Here is a 16,827-nt window from a genome sequence, read left to right as displayed (position 1 = left end):
AAAATCACATACTTATATCTAACTTCGTAGTAAAAAGTAACAACTTATTTCATTCATTGTTACACCAACACTATACTTTTTGTATATTTTGATTTAAAGTTTATAACTCACTTCATTCATTACTGAAATAAAATTATTTTTGTATATAATACTTTAATTTTATATTTTATGTAAATTTTCATATATTTATTTAGAATTTTATGTTAGTCTAGTATAATAAGTAAATAGTTGCTGTATAGACAAAAAAACTAGTAGGTATGAAAGAATGAATAAATTAGTATATTAATTATTATGTTCCTTTGAACAAAATAATTGTTGAATGCGTTGTAAAACTCAGATGTATGTTAGACTTAATATTGAGCTTTGTAATTTAACTTAATATAGTCTATGTAATAGATAATTAATTGTAAGAAATTGTATAATAAACCTGTTTTAAAACAAGCATAGTATAGGTGATGTGGTTTAAGATTATATATGTAGATTTGTTTACTTTCATTGTCACTGAATTGCGAGGTATAATAATAGTAGGGGTAATGTTACAACATGATTTGAATTTTGTATAATGAAATTTTATTTTTCAATTTTCTATTGTAAAAATTTAATTTTGAATTTTGAATTGTGAAAATTTATAATTGAATTTTGAATCGTGAAAATATAATTTTGAAATTTAAATAAGAAAATTTAACTTTAAATTTTTTATTTAATTTTATATAGAGATACAGATTATGCATAAAATTACATTAATTAATAAAAAAAACGTTACACATATTACCATGTATTTAACACACACGCATATATACTCATTTGTTTATTGTGAAAGTCTGTGCTCAAATTGAGAATAGATTAATATTGTTTGTTTTTAATATTACTTGTCTATAGTCTTACTGAATGTTAAATTAATTATGGCCGAACTCTGACCACCTGGCGACCATTTAAAAATCGCCAGGTAGCAAACCTAATATTTTTTAATGATATTTTTTTTCTACTTTTTATATATTGTCACCAGTACTATGCTATTATAAATCAGGTATGAAGCACCAAAGATGTAGGTAATGTAAGCACAAATAGATATTCGTTGTTATCATATTTAAGTATTTAAGGGTAGTCATAATTAATTTTTAATTGTGGCTTCACTATTTTAGCAATTTTAAGTGCGATTAGTACAATCTGGGATTATTTTAAACTGTACTTATCATAAATATTATATTCTTATATTTATATTACATATGTATATATTTATATATATTTTTCATTCATAATTTAAGAGATATGCTCCTGTCGGTGGAGTTTATATTTCTAGTTAGTCCAAAATTAATTAACACTAATTTAACTGACTTCTAAAGGGGTCTATATAGTTATTTTTTTGTATTTTCATGTACTACGCAATGTTATTGCTAGTTGTGTAATGATTTGAACGGTTCTAATTAAATCCAAAAAATCATTTAAACCACAGGTATTATAATTCAACGGGAATTTTAATAATACTAAATTTCGATTTGCTGATCATCTTAAAGGTAACCTTACCGTAAAGGAAGTTTATGTAATATTGGGCCTAATGAATATAGAAATATAAGTTATAATTGGTTGTAAACTGTAATTGTACCATTGGGCCATAAATACTGATATTATAAACGAAAAAGAGACGAGCTTCTCAGCATACCATGGATTCACCGTGCAGGTGCCGGGACCATCGTGTGGTAGAGAGGGAAACTCCGAGCTGTTCCCGAGACTTGTGACCCGGGTGTAGGTTTAAGTTGGCTCTTTACCTACGTACATCAATACTCACCTTCACTGCTCGTGTTTATCTCCCTGCCTAGCAGGTCTAGTAAGAGCGTGCACTTGGAGCTTTAGATACACACTAGCTTTTGCCCGCGGCTTCGCTCGCATTAATTTATCCCCTTAGGGGTGGAATTTATCAAAACCCTTTCTTGGCCTACGTCATAGTAGCTTTATGCATGCAAAGTCTCAGCCCGACCGGTTTAAAATTGACAAAGTTTCATACAAACCTTCATGTCCTATTTTATCCCCTTGGGAATAGAATTTATCAAAATCCTTTCTTAGGGGATGGCTAAGTCATAACATGTACCTGCATGCCAAATTTCAGCCCGATCCGTCCAGTGGTTTGGGCTGTGCGTTGATAGATCACTATGTCAGTCACCTTTGAGTTATATATATTTAGATTCTAGTTGGGATTGGGCTCCCTAAAATATGGTCGAGCGCAGTGATGGCTTGCTCATCCGTCATACTTGTGAACGAGTGCTGCTTGTAGGGACTGGTCTGTTCTTATCACTACGACTGATTTAATCTTATTGTGTATTTATATTTGAGCCTAAATAAATTAGTGCTGGTTGGTAGTTTGTATTCACACGTTTCGACTTGTAAAATGTGAACTTACAAGGATTATTTAAAAGAGCGACACACAAGTTTCTTGCTTATTCTTCTAGTGATGCGACAGTTAACAGAATGACCGGGAGATTAAAAAAAATTTGTTAACTATTCAAAAGTGCTTAAATTTTATTTGAATAAATGACTTCTGATGAAGACAGAAATTTTCTTACTATACGGCATGTGTTGAGAATGATGGCTTTTTGTAATAGTTCAGTTTAATTCTATTATTATTATTTGTTTTATAATAGTTAATAATATTTTAATTTAAAATTCCATTCCTAAAATAATACATTATGTAATTCTAGAACTATATCGAATTATTAAATATAAAATACTAACTATGTATTCGTGTAGGTATTTCCTAATTTATGCGTATATTGTTATCAGTTGGTTAATTATTAGTTGTTAATAGAAAAATGTACAGTTGATAAGTATTATATGTAATAGTGAATACTGTTAATAAAACCCCAATCTTGGTTGTTTTTAATAAAGTTCATTTTAAGTTTGCACAAGGATGGTTTTATTGTCTCGCTTGTTTTGTTAGCATCCTGACCTGCTGTTTTACTATTCCACCTAGATCACACTTCGTATCTAGTTGACAACAAAAATTTTGTTATTTTAAATTTCCAACTAACTCTCCGTTAAAAAATAACACCGATAACAACCCAAAAATATATGAAAGATGCCGCTAAAAAGGCCTTCTGCCACAGAAACCTAAAAATATCTGAAAAAGTGGTAAGCTAGTCCTTGCCATGACAAATATGTATATACCTATTCAGTGCAACTTGGATATCAAGTGTTATGTACTACGACGAATGTTTACCACTACATCGAAAACAAGACTTCTGACTATCCCCTCTGGCAGAACAGCCGTGATACTAGGGGTATTATATTACTATTTGGGTACCACATTGTATTATTCTTAGATGCTATGATAGAAGGAATTATGATGGTAATGAAGAGATAACAATAAAAAATCATATAAGTTATGTTAATATGAATCTGGGGTTTTTAACATGAAATAAATATACATTTTTATGACTGAACCTATAATTATCCTTAAATACATTTCTACTTCTTCATATTTGTATATACAGGAATTAAAAAAATTCTTTGGTAACAAAATATAATATAATCTGAATATGCACTCCACACGTAACCAGATATAAATTAGATACATGGAAAACTAATTTTCCACTAAAAAACTCAATTATGAAACTCGATATTTCTCGTATATAATCAGTTATCATACATATATTTTAACTAGCTTTTGCCCGCGGCTTCACTCGCGTTAATTTATCCCCTTAGGGGTGGAATTTATCAAAATCTTTTCTTAGGGGATGCCTACGTCATAGTAGCTTTATACATACAAAGTCTCAGCCCGTTCAGTTTAGAATTGACAAAGTTTCATACAAACTTTCATCCCCTATTTTATACCCTTGGGGTAGAAATAATCAAAATCCTTTCTTAGGGGATGCCTACGTTATAACATCTACCTGCGTGCCTAATTTCAGCCCGATCCGTCCAGTGGTTTGGGCTGTGCGTTGATAGACACTGTGTCAGTCACCTTTGAGTTATATATATTTAGATTCGTGAAGCCAAGACTTTTTATGAAAATTGCGCGAAATTTCGCACACATATTATTATAGGTGGAAGGAGGGCAGAATGATAATATTTAGTCTAAAGTGTGCATAAAAAATACATTAAATCCATAAAGAAAAACACACATACTCTTTGGTAATAGAATCTTAATAAAGTTCAAACTTATGATTATATTAATTACGGTTGAATTTCGACTATTGGGCGTCCACTACTTATATGCAAAAAACAAGCCGGCATCGATGTGATTATGTAGTGGAATTAGAGTCACTTTTCCTGGTCAGATGTCCTTGCACCCAGTCCCAAATGACGGGATGTGAGAGTCTGGTATACACGCCGGGAAAGTTTCCCCTGGCGCACCCCAACCCCCAGGATACTACTCCTATCAGTACTCCATCCTTCACTAACGGACCGCCACTGTCACCCTGAAATAAATGAATAGCTAATATTACTACCTACAATTTGCTATCACTTTTTTCAGTTTCAACTGATGGAATATAGAAGAACAAAGTAGCGGTGTAGTGTTTGTTACATAGACTTATAAATTAGATTTAGTTAGGCCGTTATGAAAAAAATTGTGTTATCATTTATATTTCCCAACTGAATCTCTGGTGGATACACCGATGACAAAGAAAGAAAGAAAAAAGAAAATATTTACAATACAGAACTAACTCTTTGCCATGTCATATTCAAATGTAGGTATTCGGTTAAATATTGAGGGTATATTAAGGGTAGTTATCGGCAACGTGATACCCCTGGTGTCTCAAATGTCCATAGACTACGGTAACCATTTACCATTAGATGGGCCATATGCTTGTTTGACACCATTATAGTATCTAAAAAAAGCTCAAGTTGACAGTTCAAATTCCTCTGATTACTTTCAATTCGAGGCTAGTATCAGATTTAAATGGTATTATAAAAGATTTTCTTTGCGTAAATACATAAATAGTTCTAATTATACTATTTCTGTGGTTCCCAAATAGTTTTTGCTGCGTACCACTTGAAAAAAGACCTCAAACCTTGCGTACCCCTTTATTGTAACAATCACACTATCGACGTTCTCGTCCATCGACGACCTCGGTGGTCTAGCGGTCTAGTACACCGGTTTACGACCGATGGTCGCGGGTTCGATTCCTCGCACGGCACAAACATTTGTATTCATGAGTATGATTGTTTGTATCGATCTGGGTGTTTTCTATGTATACTATGTATGTATTTACAACTTTTGAATAGTCATATTTATTCCATTCGGAACGCATACTCATCAAAATAAGAATGCGTAAGAAACTTGCGAGTTGCTCTTTTAAATGAATGATTTTCAGAATTTTAGTAAACAAACTGCCAAATAGTAAAGTCGATATAAATAAATACATAGTTTCTTTTCTTTTATTTTACTATTACCATAGCGCCATCTAGGCCCATGGTAAGCAGAGTTTACGTTATGTGTACTAGACAACTGATATATAGTAAATACTTAGATGTTTTTTTGGTAAATACATAGATAATATACATAGGAAACATCCAGACCGATCATACTCATGAATAGAAATGTTTGCACTGTGCGTGGAATTGAATCCGCGACCATCGGAATTAAAGCGGTAAAATTATTGATTCGTACGCTAAAACTATTGATTTGATAAAAAAAAAGGTAAACATAAATTATAGGAATTTTTCTCTAGTTTAATTTATTATATAACTATTTTGATCGTAAAATGAGTCGGAAAGGAGATATTGTCAAAAAACTGTTTTTAGACGCCATTTTTCCAATATGGCGGCGCGTGCGGGAAAGATACGATGGGAAACTTGAAATTCGCAAAGAGCTCATTGAAATCTATAAAATTGCCAATTTTCAAAACTCCCGCAAAACTTTGCAGGTAACCTCAGTTTTTACCACCAAATGACATACATAGTTATCAGAGCAGACCAGTCCCTAAGTAATATTTATGATGACAATTGTTTCCTCCATTAGGTTATTACATACTTGACAAGCATCAGGCGAGGGTTGCTCGAAGAAGCCAGCACAGAACATGGATGCAGGGTCGATGGCTTTTCTATCAAGTCCAGACCGTTGGCACAGCTTCATAGCAATTGTTTTTATTGTGGAAGACTGCAGATATGGAGCGCTGGGACCTCCTTCCTTGTTATCGAAATTAAATCTATTCTCATTAACAATATAAGTGCGTCTGTCTGTTATCTTTTTACGATTGAACGGCTGAACAGATCTTGATGAGATTTGACATGAAAATATATGGTATTATGAAATAATTATTCTATCACTCATTCGGAACGCAGACTCATCACAAGAAGCTTGTGTGTTGCTTGTATGTTATATATGTTATATTTACACAATAACAAGTAAGAGGCATGCGATAATCAATATAGAAACCACTGCGCACTCATTCCTAATGCAATCAGATAATATTGTCAGCGCTATGAATTTTAAGTGTTCAGCCGTTTGTCGTGTGGTCTTCAGCCGCTCCACTTATGGAGATAATGACTTATCATTCTGCGGGTTTGGAGAGCCATCTGCACTCGCCCCCTATCGTCCGGTGAAGCTGTAAAGGCCAGCTGCGGCCAACAGCATTAGAGTAGTCCGAAAAATAAAAAAAAATATATTGTCCAGAGATATTATTATTTACTAGCTCTGCTTGCGGTTTCACCCGCCTTAAATTAAAAAAAAAATATAGCCTATATGTTATTTTGATACATAAGCTATATTACTGTAAAGTTTCATCAAAATCCGTTCAGTTTTTTTTTTGAGTGAAAGAGTAACAAACATCCATACTTACAAACTATCGCGTTTATAATATTACTAGCTAAATAAATAATATAAATCTTTCTCTTGAATCACCCTACATATGAAAATGTTATATACTATGTAATGATTAAGATTAAATTGTTTGTGAGGATCCTACTGCTTATTATGCTGTTATTCGTTATTACCTTCAACTTTCCCCATCCTGAGATGATGGCCAGCCCATCAGCTGGTACTCTCGCCTCTTTAGCCACCATCCTAATAGGCAAAACCTTCGCGGAGAATCTCAATGGTGTGTACAGTCTCACTAGACCCACGTCGTTCACTTTGGTCTTGCTGACGTATTTGGGATGGACAAAACTTTCTTTGACGTCGTACATTTCACCCCCATGCGTTTTCCAAGACGAGCCGAGTCGGACGCTCAGCTCGCTCGAGCGGGCTCTGTAATATAAGCATATATGCCTATGAGTGGATGTATATATATGAATGGGACTGCAGATGAATCTGGACAAGACAAAAGTAATGTACAATGACTTCGTTCTCTCAAGTCCCGTTACCGTCGGAAATGAGAACATCAAAAACGTAAATGACTATGTACACATAGTCGAGATACATCTCGGACAGGTCATAGAACTTACGCGGGCAAATGTCAACAATGAGATCGACAGACGCATTGGGCTGGGCTGGTCTGCGTATGGAAAATTCCGTCACATCTTCACGGCACGAATCCCTCAATGTTTGAAGACAAAAATTTTTAACAAATGTATTCTCCCAGTAATGACTTACGGTGCAGATAATGGACATTAACCGTAGGCCTACTTCACAAATTAAAAGTCGCACAGCGGGCGATGGAGAGCTATGCTCGGAGTTTCTCTAAGAGACATGATCCGAAACGAGGAAATTCGACGGAGAACCAAAGTGGACGACATAGCTCTCAAAGTATGTCAGCTGAAGTGGCAGTGGGCCGTGTATATCAGCAGAGTCAGCGATGATAGATGGGGAAGAAAGGTTATGGAGAGGTCGCGTATGGGTCGACGGAGTGTCGGGCGCCCTCCTGCAAGATGGACCGACGACATCTACGAATGAGACTCTACGAGTCGAGCGGCTGCGGTTGCGGGGAATCGCAAGAGGACCTCCACCACGTTGTATGGGAGTGCTCCCTATATTCCGATCTCAGGGGGAAGCTGCTGGAGGGGATACGTCGCGGTGAAGGCGAAGGAGAGGGTTCGGTGTACTACCCGGACTTGGTGTCTACTGAGGAGAATTTTAGGAGGCTGCGGGAGTTCCCGCATCAGTGGCACCGGAGGCGGAGCGAGTACGAGAGGACTGCTGGTGGTACGCGTTCAAGAAGGAAGGACACCGCTGAAGACGGAGAGCTGGGCCGAGCCGGCACCGAAGCTGTCGAGGTTTCGTCCGCTGCCCCAGAAGGGGGAGAGTGCGACAGAGGGGACAGGAGTTGAAATAATTTGTAGGGGTCAAGAGAATGCGTGCTTTTCAGCGCGCATTCCCCGCAGATTCGGCCAGTATAACCGAGAGGAATTGGAGAGGAGAAAGAGGAGTTAGAATGGCCATGGGTTGGTGGAGGGACCGACGACATCCCGAAGGTGGCCGGGAGTGGATGGATGCGGAAGGCGGAAGAGCGCACATGGTGGAAGTCTTTAGGAAAGGTCTATGTCCAACAGTGGACAGACACACGCTGATGATAGATTGATATATATATAATATAAGCTAGCAGATCCATTAAACGTTTTACCATATAAATTGAAGTAATGATATATGTAGTTATAAAAAAAGGGTTGGTCGTATAAAGTAAGAACATTTTCAAGTTGTAAGCATTTTCAATACTAAATCATAATAAAAAAAAAATATTTAGTGATATTTCACCCTAATCATTGAAGAGTATGAAGTAATATGATGATATGCCGATTCTTGAACCTACCTGATATGCACACAAAGTTTCATAAAAATCTGTAAATTTCTTTGGTAAAAAAAAACGCGATACGAGAATTTTATATACTAGAAAGATATTAATAATGTATATAAACGATCTCAAAATTTTTATTGTTATGTGATTTTAAATACCCGTCGTAAATAGAGAGGTGTAATAAGTTTGACATGTATGTGTGTCTGTATTTGGTATCGTAGATCTTAAACTAATAGACGTTTTTTTTTTGTTTGAAAACAATCGCAGTGTGAATAAAAAATCTATTGAACTGATTCTTTTTTGTGATCTGAAGTATTGCGCTTGCGTTATATATATATAGATAGATTGTTTCATTGTTTCTAAAATTTATCAGATAATACAGATATTGCGAGACGTCGGTAGTTAACTCGCCTAATTAAATTTTTCCATTGAGCAACTCGCTACAGCTGAGATAAATCAATTAGTTGGAAATACCTGAAATATAGAAATTTCCGGCCTAGACCTAGGGCCTTGGGGATTTTAGAAAGGTGTAATGTAATAGAAAACAAAACGAATGGCCAGATTTTGCAATATTCAATATTGTTATTTTCTTTGATGTTTTGTTTCTGAGGAACGTCACAGTTGTTGGTTTAGTGTTGAGTCAATTTCCGGTTAGGTACTTTCTAATTAACAGAGGTTTAATATGAAAAAGTTAAATTTCACGCGAACGGAGTCACGGGTCACGGGTAAGCAAGTAATATATTTATTAGTATAGATTATTATTCAAATGAACTTAATATAAGTGCATTTAATAGTAAATTTGTTATTCTACTTGTATACTAGTAGTGCAGATTAGGAAGAGTGTTATAAAAATCAGGCTGATTGACCACATGTGCCGTCAGAATCAGTTCAGTCGTTTCAGAGTTGGTAGGAACGAACAGACAGACAAAATGTTTTTAATTTAATTTTTTATGCAAGTACCTTATTCCTTACGATTGATCCCCCGTCCAATTCAAACGGGGACCGATGTTACGACGGCCTGAGCCGAGGTTCGAACTGCTAGCGGTGCCCTCAGACTAAAGTCGTATCCGTCAGGCGGGAGTTGGCCTTCAGCCGCTCCGTTAGTCCTTCCTTGGTTTGGAGTGCCATCTGCACTTGCCCCCTATCGTCCGATGAAGCTGTAAAGGCCAGCTGCGGCCAACAGCATTAGAATAAGGAAATAAGGTACTATATATTATTGAGAATTAATTTGTACTCATGTTTTTGCACATAAATTATTGAATTGAATTGAACAAATCCTCAACTTAACAAAATGAATTATACTCAGGTATTCATTTTAACATTTAATCTTGATAATAATGAGATTTAATTATGAAATATTAATGTATTACTTCGTTAAATTATGCAACGGATTTTAATACAGTTTTCAGCAATAGATATAGTGATTTGAGACGAAGATTTCTATGTATAATATATGCGTATTATAGTACAGAAAGCCGAGAAATTCAAAGATTTATAATATATCCGTGTGAAGCCGGGACGGATTGCTAGTATTAAATAGTAAGTTCTAGAACGAAGAATATTTTACATTGTCTCATTGAAAAATGTGTTTTCCACCCCAATAAATAAATAGCGGGCGATTCGCTGAATGCGAGTTTTATACGATCCTCGGAACACAAGTCTATTTAATGGCTCTACGAGAAGACAAACGAAATGGATGTCCTTTAATACATACAATATTGGACCGGGATGCAAGTCCTACATTTTATCAGCAATGTATCGCTTTCAAAGTGGGTGAAGATAAATTTCGCGAGAACAACCATAAACTTCTACTGAGCGTCCTTTCTGTCTATCTATCTAGGCATTCTTTCTACCAGGATTGCCAACCGTATGAGGATTGTATAGTTAACACTATTAGATTACTGGTCGGTACGAGGTACGATGATATCGTCAACATCATCAAATCATCATCAAATCAAATCAAATCAAAAATTATATATTCATGTGACATGGACATTTTAGCAGCTTATGAACAAGTCGAAAGTTTTGTATTAATATTTTCCCTACCATCTAGTTCAGTACACAGATTAAATAACAACTGACAAAAAACTGAAACATTTTTATTTAAAAACCAGTTTATTCACATTGTGTACTGTGTACTTACATAGGTATCTAACATTAAATGAAAATCCCGTGTATGAACAACTATTGCCATGCACGATCGTAATTTATGTAATCGTGTAGTGAGTAATAAATAGGCTTTGTTCAATGAATATATATTTAATAGGTCATCAAAATATAGATAGATAAATAATTGATTTATTGCCAACATAACACAAATAATATAATTTACAATAAAACAGAAAATTACATAGAAAGTTGGTAATAGGAGCTGTTTCAGCTGTTGCTAACATAAGTACAAACTCAACGAGGTGCACCTATATAGTCCTGGTTCAGGTTATCCCCATTATTCGTTAAAAAAATAACATGCGGGTTTTTTTAACTGTATACAGATACATATAAATTTATTTAATTTAAGATAACAAAAAAAAAAAATAAGATCTAGAATAATTACACAAAATATGTAAGAGAACTCTTATGTAAGAGGCAAAAAGTGTTAATGTTGGCAGCCCTGTTTGGGCTTATTTCACTCTTCGGCACCTATACTTTGAGAGACAGAATCGCACCGTAGGCACCCGCGGGCGATTGCTGTTTTGCATTCGAAAAAATACAATTCACTCGAGGATAAATTGAAATTGTGGGTAGGAGCCATTCACGAGGGGTAGACTATAAAGGATGTCGTATACACGACGCCCGGTCGAATTTATTCAATACCAACCACGGCTGGTAGCGGTTGGTAATATTGTGTGACGGCGTGAGATTTGGACGGATTTTCGGTCAGAAACTGTGGATATGCGAAACGTTGTCCCCCGGGATGGTTGGGATAGGATTACGCGTTTCGGTAGATAAAATTACTTGTATGCTGTAAAATGCGAGGACTCGATGACTGTGATCCTGTTTTATATACATCGGTCTATTTTAACGCTGTCGCTTTTGGAGTAGGCAGACACAAATGCACTCTATAATGTTTCTGTCATTACTATCAATTCAAATTCAAATTCGTCTATTGCTATTGTTGGAAACTATTTTATATACATTTTTATTGTCTATATTTTTTATAATATTATATTGTTTTTATATGACATAAGTCAATTTAATACAAAAATATTCTATCAACTACAACGGTGCCGTTTTACTTTTTGCTCGTCATCTTGATCTCCATCCTTCATTGCTATAATATACATCGATCTGTTTTTACGCTGTCTTTTTGCCGTAGTGTTTCGGTCATTTCTAACATATTCTAAAAATTTGCTTCCTTTTATGATCACTTTGAAAATGAAATACACTCGCAACAGAACTGCTTTCATCAAGAACCAAAATGGAAATTTAAAAATCGTTATTATTATATTGTTATATAAATATGTGAAGCAAATACTTTGTAGGTACCGCTTTTCACGAAAATTGCGCGGACGAATTTCACGAGAATTCACACAATTCAATAATATATTCCTAATATTAACTTTTGCACACTATTCAATTCTATTCAAAATTCAGAATATCTTTATTCACGTAGGTCTATTACAGACTATTATGATATGTCAAATCTACCGTCAGTTCGGAATGATATCGAGATGAGAATTTATGTATAATTACAATAATACAGATTAATTTAAATTCAAATTTGTGAGAATAGAGTGACCACCAGCATATGTTATTGCAAAAAACAAAAAATTTAATCAGTGTTCGCAACCTGAACAGACCAGTCCCCACAAGCAGCACCCGTTCACGAATATGACGGATATATAGAGAAATAGTGCAGTATCTTAATATATTTTTTTTAATTATGCATAAAATATACAAAATCAATAAAAAAATATTATACACATTAGTTATTAGTTTAATTGTTAATGCTGGAGAAAAACATACATATATACTCTTTAGTTTAATTGTTATTGCTGGTCCAAAAATCTTTTTGTATTTTTTACTATAGTCAAATTTAAATTAACCATTTGTCGTAGTTAGTTAATAGTTAATTTAAATTTATTACGTAATTAAACAATTTATCAAATACTAAAAAAAATTGTTCTCTGTCATGAATGCTATTGGCTTCCAACTTAACTTTTATGACTAACTCTTCCTTACCCCATTCATCTGGGATGGGTGTAATACGTTTTTCTCTTCCATTCATACCTGTCCGTATTTATCTCGTTATTTAACCATCTCGTTCCCTTTCTAGTCATAATATCTTAAACACAGTCCATCCATCTCTTTTTCGGCCTTCCTCTGCCTTTATAACCATCCACATATGTAACACTTTCTTCAAAATATTCTCTGAATTCCTAGGTATATATTGTAACAAAATTGTTCGACTTCCCCCTCCGATCGATCCCCGACCAATTCAAATGGGGATCGAAATTACAACGGCCTGGGCCGAGATTCTAACCTACAGCAGTGCCCTCAGACTAAATGATATCTGTCAGGGAGGAGTTTCTTTTTTAATAAAGAAAATTACGACAGAAAGAAAGAAAAAGAAATTACGAGAGAAGAAAATTACAGCAGTGCCCTCAGACTAAAGTCGTATCTGTTAGGCAGGTGTTGGCCTTCAGCGGGTTTGGAGTGCTATGTACACTGGCTCCTTATCGTCCGGTGAAGCTATAAAGGCCAGCTGTGGCCAACATCATAGTAGTCCGAAAAAAAAGGTCGTACCTGAGTAAGCAATGAGCAGCTGTTATCAGCCACGTGTCGGTGACCACGGATCCTCCGCATATGGCGTAGGTCTTCTCCCTCAGCGACACTTGCCACGGCACAGCAGCTATTGAAGTATTCTGACCAGACACTATGCGACGAGTAGATCCTTTGAACAGTTGTACATACATACATATAAATAAATATGGAGTGTTTGTTTGTAATATAGAAATAACTGTTTTTTACTACATGCGTATGAACACAATAGGAGACGAATTTGTTCTAATAATTATTTAAAAGAAATAATAAATTTACCTCTACGTTTAGATGTGGCACCATCTGAAAATATAATATTCTTGTTACACTATGATAGGTTTTGAGTCTATTTAGATACATATCCATCTTGACAACTTTAATAGTATTTATGTAGTAGTAGTCATAGGTTTACGTTCATAGGCGACGGTAGTCATAAGTTCGATTGCTGCACAATAAAAACATTTAAATTCATGTCTAGATTTTAGTTGTCATAAATATCAATTATTCATTTATTCATTTTCAAACATATAAATATTAGATATAGAAATAGAAATAATCTTTATTCAAATAAACTCATTACAAGTACTTTTGAATAGCCATGTTTTGATTCTACACAAGAAGAATGAGCAAGAAACTTGTGTGTTGCTCTTTTGAATAGATGTTTTTTTTATATATAAATATAAATTTATATATAAATATAAATAATTACAGTATAACAAGTAAGAGGCATGCGATAATCAACATAGAAATCGCTACGCACTCATTAAATTTTTCTAAAAATGTTTATAAAAATATTATCGTTAACGAATTCTTCAATTTTATAGTTAGTTTTATTATAAAGTTGATTAAACATTGGACCCCACACTAAGCGATCCTGTATCGCGGGAGTCCACAGAAGAATTGCCAGATGATTATTAACTATTACAGATCAGCGAGTAGAGTAGATTTGACATATCAGACGATTTAAGATATTTTTGTTTGATTTTATAAAAACATACCAGATCAATTGTTGATTATATAAAAATAAAATAAAATAAACAGAAAACAGAATAAAATAAAGAAAATAACAAAAATAGTATGATATATCATAATTAACAAAAGACTACATATGCGTGTGTGTATGTCAAATAAATAGCAGTGTGTAAAGTTTTTTTTATACATTGATTATATCTTTTATGCATAATTTAAAAATATTAGCATCTGCACTCCTTTATTTAAAGTATAAGTGTGCGAAATTTCATACGTATCGATTTTGCTTCAAGTATTAATATCTGGATATACGTTTATGACTAACATAATACAGAAAATAAAAGCCTTCTATATAATCTATACATCTATACATATAAATAAAATTGGAGTGTCTGTTTGTAATATTGAAATAACCGTTTTTTACTACATGCATATGAATATATATACGGTACATATACCAAAATAACATTTTTTATCATTTTTGTCTGTCTGTCTATCGGCCTGTTTGTTCCGGCTAATCTCTGAAATGGCTGGACCGATTTTGACGGGACTTTTTTGGCAGGTAGCTGATGTAATAAGGAGTCTTAGGCTACTTTTATTTTAGAAAAATAAAGTTAAATTCCACGAAGTCGCACGAACAGCTAGTATAATATACGCGTAAGTATACTGTAGTATAATATAAGTATACTGTAATTTCACTTCATATGTGTGCGCCTTATATTCCGATAACTGTACTGTGTCCCTATCGGTTCTTAGATACTATATGAGATAAAAGAACATTACCATCATCAGTCAGTTTTTTAAGAAGGCATTCGAACATAGCTTTATATTTTTCACGCACTCGCGATAAATTCAAGAAGTTCAGTATATTATTCTTGTGTCTTTCCGCCTCGCCAGCCAAGTCCGAATAGTCTATTCCTGGTGCATTGTTTCCCGTCAATATCCCTCCTGTATCTTCTCCGGATACAATTATACACACAAATATTAGCAGAAACTTCAAACACAGCATATTCAATAAATTTTATAAAATTAATTCAAAATATTTTGTTTTCTAATAAAAGATTGTGCCTAGGTAAGTCTATAAACTACAGTTCATTTTGTTCCATTTATAGAAATCTTGATAAACCATTTTATAGTATTTATGAAATATCCCAAAACATCTTCAAGTCCGTCATTTTCCTCAAAATTTTTCGTCTTTTTTTAGCACGCTCGTAAAGCTCAAACTGCCTCCGAGGTGAGTGTTATCGCTTGTTAAAAGGTTTGCAGCGTATTCTAGGCAACGTAGAATAAATATTTGGTTTCATTTGCCGTAGTAGGTAGTTAGACCCGCGCATAAAATCAAATGGGCGTGAAATTACGCAAAACTTTATGGAGTGCACCGCAAACTATGCAATAATGTTGATACACAATTCTGTATTACTGTGACTTACTCCGAGCAAGACGTCGTAGCGTAACTTGTTGCTATTATATTCTAGCAGGCGCTAAAGTTACTTTTGTGTTAATATAACTGCTTTATAAGTGTGAATTGCCACTCAAAGTGGAAACAATGATCCTTGTTCCTTTCGATCCCTCGAAGGATTCAACAGTTATTATCTGTGAAAAATAAAAGTACTTAAACACGTAAAGTTTCGTCCGTAAAGGGTGAGAACTTTTCACGACGCCTCGGGTCTTGTTTCGGACATTTTAAAACTTAGAAAATCCGCTCTTGAATTGTATTAACGAGTTTCGCTCCAGGTGGCGTATTAGAGGAGAGCCCACTGTTTTGTCCCCGGCCAATCTGTAATTAAATTTGTTACGTTTGAACGAGTTTCGTTTTGTCTGAAGAGAAATGGGACAAACCGGAGACGGCGCCGCGAAGTTCAGGCTTTTAATTCGAAATGATGGAACTGTGTTCACATTAATTAATTATTAACTTCAGTAAGGCATCTATTGGTATAAATAGATTCGATAGTAATTGACTGAAGTACTAAGAAACTTACCGTAATAAAGTATATTATATATTTGTTATATTGTCTTCGTGTGATACATTAACAAAATAGTCAATATTTGAACTCATATGTAAGCATTTCTTTATATATTATATAGCTATTTGTGTACACCATTCTAACATTATTTTGCCTTGTACATTGGTAAAGCTTGGTCGTTTAAGCAAAATAATGTGATTAATTGATACTCTTTTGCAATTAATTACAGTTCTGTAGGCAGACTGTGTGACCGTGAGATTATACATTGATTGTTAGCAATGGAGTTAAAAGACCTCATTATAAGTATAGTTTTGTTCACTAATTTCGAAGTATACAGGACAAATACCTACTAATTAATGACCTGTATGAGCTTCTAACGCCTAGCAGAGTCTTCAGACTAAAGTCTCTCATACTCGATAGGCCAAAGTCGGTTTTCAGCCGCTCCGCAGCTCCTTCCCTGGGGTTTT

At 34.5% G+C, this 16,827-nt stretch overlaps 1 protein-coding gene across 1 annotated transcript; it reads right to left on the bottom strand.

The window, feature by feature from the left end:
• Window positions 1-4,178: 4,178 nt before the first annotated feature.
• On the bottom strand, window positions 4,179-15,405 carry LOC131854097 (trypsin beta-like). Its single transcript, XM_059205222.1, has 6 exons — window positions 15,180-15,405; window positions 13,707-13,730; window positions 13,413-13,560; window positions 6,931-7,183; window positions 5,969-6,124; window positions 4,179-4,412 (listed from the first exon to the last, which is right to left on the bottom strand). Exons 1-6 carry the CDS (start codon window positions 15,403-15,405, stop codon window positions 4,236-4,238), a joined length of 984 nt encoding a protein of 327 aa, XP_059061205.1. The 3' UTR covers window positions 4,179-4,235.
• Window positions 15,406-16,827: the final 1,422 nt, after the last annotated feature.

Source organism: Achroia grisella, unplaced genomic scaffold (genome assembly GCF_030625045.1).
Source record: "Achroia grisella isolate CSIRO2021 unplaced genomic scaffold, CSIRO_AGI_Agris_v1 utg947, whole genome shotgun sequence".
NCBI lineage: Eukaryota > Metazoa > Arthropoda > Insecta > Lepidoptera > Pyralidae > Achroia > Achroia grisella.
This window is presented reverse-complemented; position numbering and strand designations above follow the sequence as displayed.

Bases quoted from the DNA above. Each gene is read 5' to 3' on its own strand.
- LOC131854097 (XM_059205222.1), bottom strand. From the start codon at position 15,405: ATGCTGTGTTTGAAGTTTCTGCTAATATTTGTGTGTATAATTGTATCC. The intron at 13,561-13,706 runs GTAAATTTATTA...AACTGTTCAAAG, and splicing joins TGCCACATCTAAACGTAGAG to GATCTACTCGTCGCATAGTG. The intron at 6,125-6,930 runs GTAATAACGAAT...TTCGATAACAAG, and splicing joins CAGGATGGGGAAAGTTGAAG to GAAGGAGGTCCCAGCGCTCC.